This window comes from Camelus ferus, chromosome 1 (genome assembly GCF_009834535.1).
Source record: "Camelus ferus isolate YT-003-E chromosome 1, BCGSAC_Cfer_1.0, whole genome shotgun sequence".
NCBI classification, from domain to species: domain Eukaryota; kingdom Metazoa; phylum Chordata; class Mammalia; order Artiodactyla; family Camelidae; genus Camelus; species Camelus ferus.
The window spans coordinates 60,686,126-60,701,555 of NC_045696.1; the positions used below are offsets into that span (position 1 = coordinate 60,686,126).

At 35.0% G+C, this 15,430-nt stretch overlaps 1 protein-coding gene across 1 annotated transcript in view; it reads right to left on the bottom strand.

The window, feature by feature from the left end:
• Window positions 1–15,430, bottom strand: part of OSBPL11 (oxysterol binding protein like 11) — a 73,422-nt gene that overhangs the window by 46,830 nt on the left and 11,162 nt on the right. Inside the window, exons 2-5 of the mRNA XM_006180002.2 lie at window positions 10,310–10,378; window positions 3,453–3,628; window positions 2,501–2,580; window positions 808–984 (exon numbers count right to left, since the gene is read on the bottom strand). Coding sequence (XP_006180064.1) covers window positions 808–984; window positions 2,501–2,580; window positions 3,453–3,628; window positions 10,310–10,378 — 502 coding nt within the window. The remainder of the gene's footprint in view (window positions 1–807; window positions 985–2,500; window positions 2,581–3,452; window positions 3,629–10,309; window positions 10,379–15,430) is intronic.

Here is a 15,430-nt window from a genome sequence, read left to right on the forward strand (position 1 = left end):
CTGATTCCCTTAAGACACAAACACAGATGTTTATCTACAGATTGAATACCATCAACATAAACACTAAAAATGTATCATTTTATGAAGAAGGTGTTTATAATTATCACTTATTTATAACAGGACTAAAAAGTGAGTCAAAAGCTATTGTTTGTTTATCTCAAGCATGTTAATTCATTTCTTTAAATCTTGACTTCTTCATCTAGAAATACAACCTAAAATAACTTGATAGAACATTCTCACTAGCCTCCTCCTTTAAATCATTTGGGTGTGATTTATGATATTATTTTCACAACCCAGTACATAAATAGCTATGAACTCTACCAAATTTATCTCAGTAAACAACATCTGGATTATTCAGAACCTAACAACCACAACCTTTATTAACTAGAATAATTTGGTACTCAGTTTGAAAGAGAAGAAGAAAATGGTGAGAGGAGGCAACATCAAGGATTTAAGTATTCTGTTTTTTTGTATGCTTAAAATTCTCTATTTACATGTATCAGTTTTTTAAAAAGTCACTTATTTGGCTATACAGTCTTCCCAATAGGCTTAACAATAACCTTTTTGATCATAAATTTTACATTAAAGGAGTCTGTGCTCATACTTAAGAAATGAAAGATACAGACTTTTAAAAAATAACAGTGTACAAAGAACCTGGTTGACAAAATTTAGGGATCAGGGAATCTTTATGACTTAAACATTGAGGGCCCCAGAAGACACAAATAAAATTTTAAAAAACTTCTGTGAGAAAACCAAGCAGGTTAAGATTATTTTATGCATTTTAACTTGATTTCAATTCATACTTACTTCTCTGACTTCCACAAGATGGTCTGGAGGTAAGTTAGCTCTTTTGCTCACTGATTGTAGTTTGGAATGTCCAACATTAAAAAAGGAAATGGCATTTTGGCTTGGTCTCCTCTGGGACATAGGAGAATTACCACTAGACGCAAGTGAGAAGCTCCGTGATTTCAGAGGAGGATTATTCTATTAGACAAACAAAAAAATTCATTCCTTTTTTAAAATTTAGGTTAACTCACAACCTACCATACACTGGAGGCTTACACATGAACAGTTTTAAAAAATAAAATTAACTACAGAATTGACTACAAGAACATTTCTGAAGATGATAAAATTTTAGACATTTAAAGTTGAAGTATTTCATACATCCAGCTGGTAATTTATTTAGAAAATTAATCCCAGGTTTGTGCTGTCAAGCACTTTTTTTTCACATTAGACATATATTAGAAAAACAAGAAATTTCTAATTTCAGATCTTTAAACACCATGATTGAAGCAAAAAATATACTGAGCAATACTCAACATAAACTTTTTAATGTAACATTCAATTATCTTTGGAACAAACTAGCACTTTCTGGTCACTACCAGTGATCAGAATCATGCAGCATGAATAAAGCTTTTATGTTGGATTTCCTGGAGACTAAGCCATAGGCCTAAACAACAATTTTTAAAAATTTAGTTATGGGGAAAAAACACTAGGAAGAAAAAAAAGTAAGTATGGAATCCTGTAACTACACTGCCAATATATTAGTTTTTAGACATTTCTAACCTCAGATTTCAAGTTCTGAGACCTTCCTTTTTATCTTAAAAAATAAAACACTCCAAAGGAGATGTACAAATGATCCACAAGCACATGAAAAGATGCTGAACATTATTAGTCATTAGAGAAACAAAATCAAAACCACAATAAAACTCTACTTAACACTCATTAGGGGTGGTCACAATAATTGTAAAAAAGGACAGTAACAAGTATTGGCAAGAATATGGAGAAACTGCAACCCTCATGTATTGCTGGTGAGAACGTGAAAGTTTGACCACTTTGGAAAACAGTTTAGCAGTTCCTCAAATAGTTAAACAGAGGACTACCTTATAACCCAGTAATTCCACTCCTAGAAACATAACCCAGAGAACTGAAATCCTGTGTTCACACAAAAACTTGAACACAAATGCTCATAGCAGTATTATTCATAATAGCCACAAATGTAAACAATCTGTATGTCCATCAACTGATGAATGGGTAAACAAAATGTGGTATATCCATACAATAAAGTATTATTTGGCCTTAAGAAGGAAAAAGTATAATACATGTAATGACGGGGTGAAACTTGGAAACAGTATGCTTATTCTAAGAAGCCAGACAAAACAACCACATGTTGTATGATTCCATTTATATGAAATGCCCAGGACAGACAAATCCACTGAAAAAGAAAATAGGCTAGTGTTTGCCAGGGGATTGGGAAGAGGGGAATAGAGTGACTGCTAATGGATACGGGTTTTTTGGGAGGTGATGAAAATATTTGGGAATTAGATACTTAAAACAGTTGTACAATCCTGTGAATATACCACAGACCATGAAATTGTATACTTTAAAAGGTCAAATTTTATGGTATATGATTAGTATCTCAATTTAAAAGTACAAAAAAATAAAGTTAAAAAATCTTTCCCCATTTTTGTGCATTAATATCATATATGAATCTACATACCTTGCCAATAGCTTCAGTGTGGTGTTGTGTACATATCTGAAGTCTGCTAACCCAATGTTGTCGCTCTTTAGCATCTGTGGCTGATAAAAATTATTTACAAGTTATTCACCTTTTGTTTACTTTTTAAATACAATTAATTGTCTATAGTATAAACAATAGATAATTGAAAATCAGGGAATGGTCCTACTGTCCCTAGAGTAAATGTCCCTGACCAGAGGGAGGTAGGAAAGAGGCTCTGGCAACAAAGCATCAACCTTGTTAGGTAACACCGTAGCTGGATGTGGGTATTTCATAAGAACGATAAATTACAACCAGCTAGGTGGGTATATGAGACTTGACATGTCAACTTTCTCATAAAAATATGCTCTTCTTTAAAGAACTAACCTCTATTAAGCACTGGATGTGCACTCAATATATTCTTTCAGATCTCTAGCAGCATGCTTAGTTAGGATTATCGTTATCCCTTATGTATATTAATTGAATAAAAAACACATACTTTTGTACAAATTAAATTTATCTAAACAAGTTATACTTTATTTTAATGAATATGAACATTTTAATAAATCCCACTTACATACGTTAAGTCACTAAAAACCACAAAGAGAGCATATGAACCAAATCAGGAAAGGAGGTAAAATACAAAGCCACGGAAGACATAAAAAAAAACTTAAAGAAGTCCATGTTTTAGATTTCTCAGTAATCAGGGTTTCATCTACAAATTTCTTAGAGAAACGAATTTTAAATAGACTTGTTCATTGTGTCACTTTAAAAAAGTTATTAATTAAAACACATTTCATAAATCCTTAAAGCAATTCCAAGGTTTAGAATATTATGTCTGTATCATCAGTGACAGCAGTTTTTACTTCCAAAACCCACATGACAGCAGGGAAGTACACCAACTTCTCAAGGGAGGAAGAAAATCACACTATTAATTCTCATATCTCAGTCATACCTCTGAGTTTATACTGTTCCCCACTGGCAGCATTTACAGTGAAGGTGTGAGAGTCCTCATCACTGGGTGATATTACAGCTCCTGCAAGCTGCAAAGTACCTCTGGGTTTTTGATTTCTAGACTGTTCATTCACAAAGTATTCCAATAGCCCAGCTTCATTGTTTAAAACAAAAAACCTATAATGATTAAAAGAAAAGTCATAATTTAAAAATAATTCTCCTAGTCAAACTAAAGCAAACCAAATTTTAATCCCATACTTTGGAGTTTTTGCTATTAAAAACAAAATTCAAAAGCATTTCAAGAAGTACTTGAAATACTAGATTGAATTCCCTAGCAGTAAATATTATTGAAAAATTGGACGAGTTTAATAAAAAAGATATAAAACCTTCAGCTGAGAAAGAGGTATTTAATGGGCAAGAGGCATACCAGATAATGCAAAAGCGAAACAAAGATACAGACAGTATCTTTTCAGAGGAAGATTTATCTCTAGAATTCATTAACAGGGAGGGTAAGTTGCCCAAAGACAAAAGGCAGGGGATATTTTTATTTAAAATTCCCTGGAGATAAATCAAAACATAAGCTCTGAGGTTAACAAACGCTAGGTAAGAAATGAATCTGACTTAAGATTTAACCAGTGAAATAAACAATGAGAATAATGCTAAGGTAGAAAGATTTTGTATCATTAAATAGGTCACAACTAAAGATTACTGATCCTGTTTAAAAATGAAAAAGCTGCAACTGGAGATGCAGAAACGTAAAGAACTTGAAACCAAATGATGAAATACTGATACACTTTGGAAAAGAATTTGACGATATGATTTGGTTCCAGACTGGGAAACATATTAATTCAGATTCCAATTTAAATAGTACAACAGCTTTGTCTTTAGAGAAAAAAAATTTTTTAGCTTCTATTTCAAAACACTGATGTTTGTGTTTAGAGCAATTTTGCATTCTATATGTTAGTGTGTTCTGTAAAGGAACCAGGTAGACAATTTGATCCAGTTCAAGTTCCTAGAAGATGCTGTCTTAAGCAACGTGGCAATCATATCAACCATACCTAACTGGGAGAGAGCAGAATCAGCAGGGTTTGTTTGTTTGTTTGTTTTTTGAATCAGCTTTTTATTCAGGGAAAAAAAAAAACAACAACAAGATGAGAAGCAAGTAAAAGAAATTGAAAGCACCTGCCTGAAATGGGAGATTGAAAAGCAAAAAAAACTATTGTTTTTATTATTTATCTTTTAGCATGCTTGTGATTTTTTAAATTATGTTCACATATTTTGATTACATTTGATGAAAATAATTTTAATACTTTTGAGCGTTTTAAACTTTCATTCCTTTAATTACTAGAGGAGTCAAACATTTTTTCATGTGTTTATTGGCCATCCGTAGTTGTACTTAGTGACCTGCTCCTCATATTTTGCCCATTTTCAAAAGGGCTGTTTATCATTATTTTCCCTAAGATTTGAAGGGATTATTTTAATTAACACAAAACAGCCACTGAAATTATCTTGTATTTTTAAAACATATGACCCATCCTTAGTAATCTGCTATGGGTGGTCTGAATGTATACCCCTAAAAGTCATATGTGGAAATCCTAATCTCTAAGATAATGATAATAAGAGATGGGGCCTTTGGGAAGTGGTAAGGTCATAAGGGTGGAAAACCCTCATGAATGGGATTAGTGCTCTTATAAAAGAGACCCAAGCAAGCTCCCTGGCCCCTTTTTGGCCATGAGACTACAATGCAAAGTCTGTGAGGGCCCTTACCCAACCATGCGGGCACCATGATCATGGACTTCCAACCTCCAGAACTGTGAGAAATAAATTTCTATTGTTTATAAGCTACCCAGTTCTTGGCATTTTGTTACAGCAATTTGAACAGACTAAGACATGAAATCTACCACAAAAAAAACCCTCATAAATAAATGGAATGGGTCCGTTAGCAAGAAAGCTGTCTCTTGAATATACCAAAAACCATTGAGTTGTACACTTCAAATGGGCACTATATCTCAATAAAGCTGTGAACTAAAGGAACAAATGAACAAACAAGAAATAAAGAAAGGAACAAACGAAGGAAATGAGGAAGGAAAGAAATCTCTTCCTATGTTTGAAGCAGTAAGTACAATTCATTTCAAACAGTCAAGGGAAAAAGACTGGTCTCATCTCTTAAAAATAGTAAATTCAAAGACAATTTAAAGAACAGTATGTTTGGAAATCTCAAGTTTGCTGTGAGCATGTACTTCTTATCCCAAAAACATTACCACAAATTTACAACATGGGATATACCTAGATACACAAAAAGTAATACGGAAGAACGACTGAGAATGGAATGAGCCAGTAACTGATTGTCTTTCTTACACTAAGATGATGCTATGGACCCACTGGTAATAATAGGCATTTTGGGCTGTCTTTTATCATACATAGCTTAATTCAAATGTTCTTCCTTCATCCCATCTCTAGAGATACTTTACAAGATGTATAAATTGCGGATAGATAGACAATCCACATAGAAGGAAACTTACTAAAGCTATTTTGCCCAGAAGGGTACTAGACTCTTGTTTATGGTATTTTTTAGCAAGTTGGCCTAACCAAGAAGCTAAAGAAATGTAGAAACAAAGGCTTAAGATTCAGCATCTATCTTTACATGCAGAAAAGTCACCTAAGTTGTTAAAAAAAATTTTAAATAATCGGGTTTTGGGTTTTTTTTTTTTTTTTTTGCAATTTCAAAATAACAAAGACTGCCAATTTGAGAAAATGACTAATCTTCAGAACAGGCTACAACTTAAGGTGAAGTATCACCAAATGGAACTTTAATCTAAAAAACATTCTGAAATCTACTTCAGGATGACACCTGCACCCCAATGTTCATAGCAGCACTATTTACAATAGCCAAAACATGGAAACAGCCTAAATGTCCATCAACAGGTGACTGGATAAAGAAGCTGTGGTATATTTATACAATGGAATACTACTCAGCCATAAAAACCGACAACATAATGCCATTTGCAGCAACATGGATGCTCCTGGAGAATGTCATTCTAAGTGAAGTAAGCCAGAAAGAGAAAGAAAAATACCATATGAGATCGCTCATATGTGGAATCTAAAAAACAAAAACAAAGCGTAAATACAGGACAGAAATAGACTCACAGACGGAGAATACAGACTTGTGGTTACCAGGGGGGTAGAGGGTGGGAAGGGATAGACTGGGATCTCAAAATTGTAGAATAGATAAACAAGATTACACTGTATAGCAAAGGGAAATATACACAAAATGTTATGATAACTCACAGAGAAAAAAATGTGACAATGAGTGTGTATATGTCCATGAATGACTGAAAAATTGTGCTGAACACTGGAATTTGACACAACATTGTAAAATGATTATAAATCAATAAAAAATGTTTAAAAAAATAAAAATAAATAAATAAATAAAAATAAAAAACATTCTGACTTGTAAGTATGTCTTATGATGACAAAAATCAACTTTAGTGAAGAGTTGGGATGGAAAGGCACCTATATGTTTTGTTTCAAACATGCTAGGCCTCAGTGCTGAGCATGTATAGAACTTCTAAGCAAAACGGGAAAGAATCTCACTTCACCATTAGACTGAAAGTAAAAGAAGTGGGTTCCTTCCTTGCTCTTTCCTAACTAAGGTACTACATTCCAGAGCAAGCAGTTATTTAAAGAGTATGCCCATGCTGGATTTCTCCAAGCTGCTCTAAGTGGCCCTTAGTCAAAACAGAAATGGGCTGCAGGGTAACTGTCTTGAATATCTGGCACAGGTACAGTGCTTTTGTTACCTAAGCTTTATCTGTAGCACATGGACAAAGCGGCTGGGCCCGCCAAAAGGAGCTGAGCTACTAAACCTAAGATTCTTTAACATGGTCTTAACCTTTCTGTTCCCCTCTAATCACTCAACCTGCACATACCATGCTGGGAACCCAGTATATCTCTGCTGTGCCACAAGACTTCAGCCAGGTTGACAGAAAATGGAAGATGGAAGTTTTTTCTACAGCGGGCTTACAGCAACCAAATTGGCAAGCTAAGACCTCTGTGAGGGAGCAAGTTAGTAAAAGGTTCTGTTTTCAGTGGCAAACAGGGGTAGGTTGTCTTTATCCCCACACTTTCCTCTGCTGCTAAAACTGGCCTCTTAGACAGCTGGAGGGATCACGTCGGCAGAGGCAATGCCCCTCCATATGCTAGAACTTCCCTTGGATCTCTTAGCTAACTCCCCAGGCAACCAGTGACCAATGGATCTTTTTGGTAGGCTCCCTCACGCAATGATACAAACACCTGCCCCTTTATCTCATGGCTGTAAGTTACCACTGATCCGAAATGCCATCTTTTAACATACTAAATCTTATATGGTGGGTATGTTTCGGAGCTTTCTTACTCTGTTCACTTTTGAGATTTCTCAACAATATTCAGTAATATTACATGAATGAAAGTTGTTGAATGTTGTGGGGGAGAAAAGTTAACATATTTCCCTTTTTAAAAAGAGAACAAAGAATAATGCTAAGAGCAAAATGACAATTTTTTTAAAAAACATACTTCATATGTCATTTACATATATAACCTTCAAAAATTACATAAAAACTGAGGTGGGAAAATGCAAAGTGAAAGGCTCCCTTGACTTTGCCCTTTTATTTACTTATTTATTTAATAAAAGAGGGGAACCTTAGAAAACTACCCTTTCCACTTATATAGGAATGATTCCCTTCCATGTTTTCATATCCAGCTTTGACTTCTCTTATGACCTCCAACTTCCTGCATGTCACTCCTATTTGAAAGCCCTAATGTCACTTCAAACTAAACATGACCCAAGCTGCCTTCTCTTTTAAACAATCACATATTCATCAGTGTTTTGACTATTTTTTAAATGTCTAAAAATCATTCTTTCAAAATACCATATGAGATCACTCATATGTGGAATCTAAAAAAAGAACATAAATACAAAACAGAAACAGACTCAAAGACATAGAATACAAACTTGTGGTTGCAAAGGGGGAGGGGAGTGGGAAAGGATAGACTGGGAGTTCAAAACTTGTAGATACTGACAGGCATACGTAGAATAGATAAACAAGATTATACTATATAGCACAGGGAAATACATACAAGTTCTTGTGGTAGCTCACAGCGAAAAAAACTGTGACAATGAATATATGTATGTTCACGTATAAATGAAAAATTGTGCTCTACACTGGAATTTGACACAACATTATAAAATGACTATTAATAAAAAGATGTTTAAAAATGTTTAAAAATTAAATAAATAAATAAATAAATAAATATCATTCTTTCTTATACTATGTCTCATTTTCCAGTTGTTTAAGGTAGAAAGGAAAATTCACCTCCAGTTATCCCATCATAGCCAAAAGCAGAAGTCTTCCAAATGACGTGGATAAAAAGCAGCATGTTATAATGCAAAGAACATAGACTTGGGAGCCAGAACTATTTGGGTTCAAATTCTAGCTTTCTCACTTAAAAAAAATTTTTTTTTTTAATTTCTACTTTTCTTTGTGGGGAGAGGTAATTAGGTTTATTTATTTATTTATTTTTAAATGGAGGTACTGGGGATTGAACCCAGGACCTGCTGTTTGCTAAGCATGCACTCTATCATTGAGCTATACCCTCCCGCCCTTCTCTTTTAAATAGTTTAAAAATCACAATGAGATACCACTTAACACCCATTAGGATGACTATTATTAAAAACACACAGAGGAAAACAGAAAGTAGCAAGTGTTGGTTGGGAGGATGTAAAGAAATTGGAACTTCTGTGCATTGCTGGTGGGAATGTAAAATTGTACAGTATCTATGGAAAACAAAATGGAGATACCCCAACAGGTTACACACAGAATTACCATGAGATCTCACAATTCCACTTCTGGGTATACACACAGAAAATGAAAGCAGGCACTCCAACAGGTATGTGTGCGCCAATGTTTACAGCAGCATTGTTCACAATAGTCAAAAGGTGGAAGCAACCCAAACGTCCATTAACAGGTGACCAGCTAAACAAAATGTGGTACATACATACTACGGACCATTATTCAGCCTTAAAAAGGTAGGAAATTCTGATACATACTACATGAAAGAATTCTGAAGACATCATACTAAGTGAAATAAGCCACACCATTTATATGAGGTTACCTAGAGTAGTCAAGTTCATAGAGACAGGAAGTAGAACAGTGGTTGCTAAGGACTCAGGGGAGGGAGAAATGTGGAGTGATTGCTTAACAGGTACAGAGGTTTAGTATGAGAAGATGCCAAAAGCTCTGGAGAGGAATGGGGTGATGGTTGTACAACAATGTGAATGTATATGCCACTGAACTGTATACCTAAAAATGTTTAAAATGGTAAATTTTGTTATGTTTATTTCACCACAAAAAAAAAAAAAAGTTTCATCCTCTGCCCCACAACTACCAATTCCACAAAGTATTTAAGATAGGACTGCCTGTGTGACCTTAGGTTGGTTATTTAAACTCTCTAGGGCCCCAGAGAAGTTTTGAGCATCTTGAACAGGCACTTAACACAAAACTCTTTGCTGCCTCCAAACCACCCAAAAAGCCTAACCACTGAAAGTATGCATAAAAAAAGCCCAAAGCAAGTGAACAAATTATTCTAATATTAATATAATAGTAATTTCTGAGGCATTTGGAGGCTGTAATTTAGACAGATGTTAACTCCTCCTACCCTCTAGAAAAGAGAAGAAAGTCATCAGACTTTTAGAAAAAATGGTAAATCTTCCTGTAACAGGTTTCCCAGCCATATCTGTGCTGAAGTAAGATGAGAATATAAAATTATCAGCTCCACTTCCAGTCTCTTGGGAGACTGATATGACAGATCAATCACACTTACCTGTACTGCCACCCAGTGACAAGATTGGTGTACTTCATTAAGTAGCCACACACATTTTCCATGTGATCACTGTTTCAAAAAGATCAGAAAGTACCAAAGTCAGAGACAATTAGAAAAAAATCCCAGGAGGTTAACTGAACAGTTTAAAGGATAGCTGTAGATACATAATTTTTCTACAAACGCTTCAAACTTACTTCAGAAGTAAAATTTATAGGTTAATAAGTAAAATTTACAGTTCTACTGAGCTATTTAATCTCCCATATTTCATAACCATAGGACTTTATTTCACCAGAGTTCTTCAAAACAAGTGTAATCCCCATTAAATTATATAATATCTCAAATATAAAATCATTATATAAGTATAAAATTATATAAATATGAAACAAATATACTATAAATATAATTATAAAAATACTTTATAACTCAATTCAGTACTAAAGAAATAAGATTCAGTTTTAAGGTTCTAGAATAAACTAAAAAGGGTCTCTAGGTTGAACAGTGCCTCCTTACTCTGGTGGAACATATTATGTCTTTGATTTTTTGGCCTTCCAAAATGAAGATCCTGTTTTTGATGAGTGTGACACATCACTCCCACTCCCCAACCCTAGACAGGCAGAGGCAGAGTGCTCACGTCAAGTCTTGCCACTGGAAAGATTTATTTGGGACCTGTATTATTAGCCTAACTACAATTGAGTTTCTTTACTCTCTTTTCTATCTATTAGATTATGTTATAGTGGTTTATAGAAAATGCAATATCTCATTGATATTTCTTTTCCAATATTTTAAGGTTCCTTACACTTAACAAAAAGATACTAACGCTAGACTGGCATATCTTTTTGATATATGGGCTTCATCTTTTTTATTTTGTAATTTACATTAAGAATTTCTTTTAAACTCACCTACTCTAGTTTTAACTATAAAATGCAATGAATTTTATACACTTATTTTCTCTACTATTCCTGAATCACAGTTTATTTGGTAAAATTTCAGCTAGCCAGCATCTAAGAAATTGAAAGCACAGATATAACTGGCAACCTTTAAGACACAGACATCAAGAGCACAATCAAGGGAGAGGTGACACAACAAACAGAACAAAATTTTTATAAGATTTAGATGGACCTGAATGACAAATGAGAAGAGAGGAAGATAAAGATATTCTCTCAGGCAAACCAAATGACCAAATTGACTATAAGAGTCCAGTAGCTATTACTACTGGAGAGCAAGTAGGAGGCCGCCCTCTAATCTCACGTCTTCTTGGTATTTGAAAATAAAGATCAAATGAAAATAAAGAACACTGATCAGTATGGGGGTTTTTTTTTTTTCCTGTATTTTTCTTCCATTCTAAGATGAGCAAACAACACTGTTTATTAATATTAAGTGAAACTGCTCAAGTTCTTTAGGCTTTGTAAGGTCCTAATCTCAAGAAGACAAAGGCTGTCAACTTCTAAAATGCCCACCCAAAGTTATGGTAATTTATATCTATTCTGTTATGTTAAAACTGACAGTACCATCTGAATTCTCATTTCAGTATTTTCTAAAATCCATATCTAAAGGAAAGATTCTTCTCTAGAAACCTAATCCATTGGATTTTTTGCTATAGGGCCTCTATTTCCAGTCCTACGTCACAGCAAAGCTATTTCTTTCAGTTCTACTGGTACTTGAACAAGCAGAGAGAGAATTTTCTTGCATGGCTCTCACATTTTCCCCAGGCTTCAGGCTTCAGGCTTAAACATATCTTTGGGGCCATAGGAATACCAGTGCCCCTGGACTCTGCCAAAAAATAATTTCCCAAAAGAGTTCCTCATCTGTTTTAGATATTTAACACAGAGCTTAGCTGCCCTGAACTGTTCTTGTCCTCAAAACTTATTCCTTCACTTATATATGGAATCTAAAAATAAAAACAAAAATCCCCCACAAAACTCATAGATACAGAGAACAGATTAGTGGTTGCCAGAGGTGGAGGTGGGAGGTGTGCAAAATGGATGAAGGTGATCAAAAGATACAAATTTGCAGTTATAAAATAAATAAGTACTGGGGAATGTTATGTATAGCATGGTGACTATAGTTACAAATACTGTGTTGTATATTTGGAAGTTGCTAAGAAAGTAGATCTTAAAAGTTCTCATCACAAGAAAAGTATACATATGTGTGGCGATGGATGTTAACTAGACACCATGATCATTTTGCAACATATAAACAAATCATTATGTTGTGCACCAGAAACTGTTATGTCAATTATATCTAAATTTTTCAAAAATCTTACTCTCTGTCTACTCTGTCCTGTAGCTTCATAACCTGAATATTTGTCAATTTATTTACACTCTGTATCAATCTACAAAAGGCCTAGGGTGTCACATAAATTAAACATTTCCCCCAAGTACTCAGATATTCCGTAATTCACCATTTTTTATTTTCCCCTTTAATCTAGGTTCTCTAAACCAAGTTTTCATTACTAGATAATAATAATTTCATAGTCATCAGCATATTATAAAGACATTACAACTCAATTACGGTTCAATTTCTCTGGTTCTAGGACTATATATATTCTTCAAATGTATATATGAGCTGTGTGAAGAATCTTTCTTAAAACTTCAAGTAAACTATCTACAACTGAGAAAAACAAGATCTTCATTTCAAAGCAATTAAAGACAATGCCTCTTCTCCTTGACCTTTGTTCAGTCTTATTAAAGGTATTCCTCATTTTCGTCATATCTAAGTTGTCTATATCAGTCATTTAATAGCTATCAATGAATTTTTAAGAGTACAATTTCAGCAGCAGCATTCACTAAATAAAATGAGTGTATCCTCATATTTCACAATACAGTAATGTTTTATATTTAATTTTTAATGTTTTTAATATTTTTGATGCTTATCTAAAAAGTTAACTTTCTCACAAAAATCACAAGAGGGATATTGACATGGTTCATTTGTTAGTAGCATAAAGCCAGCCTTAAAAGAACAGAAATTCACGTACGTAATCACAAACTGCTAGCCTCCTTTTACTATATAAGACAGACATCTGAGGTTGTATAGAACCAACCTACGAACATCCCCCTCTTTGAAACAGTTGGTTACACTATCCCTGGCTCATCCTTCCCTTTCTCCAGTCAGTACAACCAGCAGACGTGGAACCACTGTGCCATCTGGTGGCCAGCACAAAAGGCTCTGTGAGTGAATGTCTTTGGTTTACTGCTTCTTCCCTACTTCCTTATAATTGAGTCATTATGTAGTACCTCTGACACTCATGTTTTGCTCCCATTTAAAATGTGTGAATTTAATAGATTTTTAATATACCTGTTAATATGAATAAAATCCAGTTGTTAAAGTGGGAATACACCACATATCTGATTATATCATACGAATAGTTTGTGTTCTGTGAAGTAAAAATGTTGGTCCAAAAGACTAATAAAAAGAGAAATATATTTCCTTGAGGAAAAAGAAAATGACTCATTGGGACTGTGTTTTTAGCTGCCACACAAATGAAAAGGGTATTTTGTTAAAGATGAGATTCATTAAACAAAGACACAGGATTCAAAAGTGATTAGGCTGAAATGACTGGACTTAGATGTGAAAAGAGAGTGAGAGTAAAGAGCGAGAGAGAAGGGACAAGGCAACACCCAGATTTCCAGCTGGTGTAACTGTGTAGATACTAATACCTTCTCTGAAATGGGGACCATAAAGGAACTTTTGGATTTATTCCAATTTAACATGTTGAATTGATGGGACCTGTGGGGCATACACAGGGAGATATCCAATAAGGTGACATGATCTGGATTAAACATACAGATTTGGTAGTAATCAGCATATACGCATGTAACTGGTAACTGCAGCCATCAGAGTAAATAAAATCACCCAGGAAGTATTATAAAATGACAATAGAAGGGACAGAGTAAGAGAGAACCCTAAGGAAAAGTTTTAAAGGCAAGAGGAGTACAGAAAGGAGGTAAGAAGCAGCAGAGTAGTAGAACGAAAACCAGGAGTATTTCAAGTAAGTCTGTGGTCAAGAATGTTTACTGCTACTGAGGGGTGAAGGAAGAAGAAGACTGAGAAATTTCTACTAGATTTAACAACCAAGAGATAACAGGTTGATGGAATGATGAAGACAGAAAGAGTGGGCAATAACCAAAGGGAGACTGGGAGAAAGAGGAGTGGTTAAGGGAGTGTGGGCTTAATGCAGGGCAGTTCTAAGTGCCTAACAGGTAGGAAATAGTAAAAAGGCTCACAACTCAGAAAGAAGACAGACAGAAATGGGGGAGGTGGGCTCCAGAGCCCAGGTAGAGGAATTAGTGTTGGACACCTTAAGGCATTTAATTACATGCAGGGATTTATGCAAGCTGTAGTAAGGGAGGTGCCAGTCACACCACAGACCAAAATTCCTACTTTCTACAAGGCAAGAACTGTCCTCCAAAAAGGCTTAGTTTTGGTTCATTCCCTTGATAACATAAATAGCATGAAGGGAGGGAGCAGCCTGCTTAGCTGAGGAAAAAGCAACTGACAACAGATGGGGGTGATTGCAACACATGTACCTCCTGCTGCTGTAAAAAGATATTCTACAGAGCAGGGACTGCTTCCCACTCTCCTAGCACTCCTTGCAGCACATAGGGTGTGGACTGGGATATAAACAGGCGTTCTATAAAGAATGAATTAAGCAATGGGAAGATAGAGGCAGGATTTTTCTATAAAACCATAAGACAACTGAATAGCCTGCAAAAAAAAAAATAATAAATTCCCAGCCTGTATGCTCAAATAAATCCCAGATAAAACAAATTCTAATTCCAACTGTGTCAATCTGTTTCAAAAAGTATAAAGTCAAGGGACACTCACTCCCTCCCTCCTTTCCAGTAGGTATTTTGTCAAGAACTATGAAAGGTCTGAGATGAAACCCTATTTGCAAGCTAATAAGTTGGCTTGCTGTAGTTTCCCGGATGCTGGCAGGAGACCTGAGACAAGTCAGAGATGAAAGACTTCAGTAGTCACAGCACTAGCAGTAGACAGATTATCAGTCCAAACACACGGGGCGATGCATAGAGGGCAGGAGATGCCTGCACACGCGGCAGGTTGTGGGACAGACGAGGAACCTTGAGTGTAGGGAGCCCAAGACTTTTAAGGACAGTAAGTCTG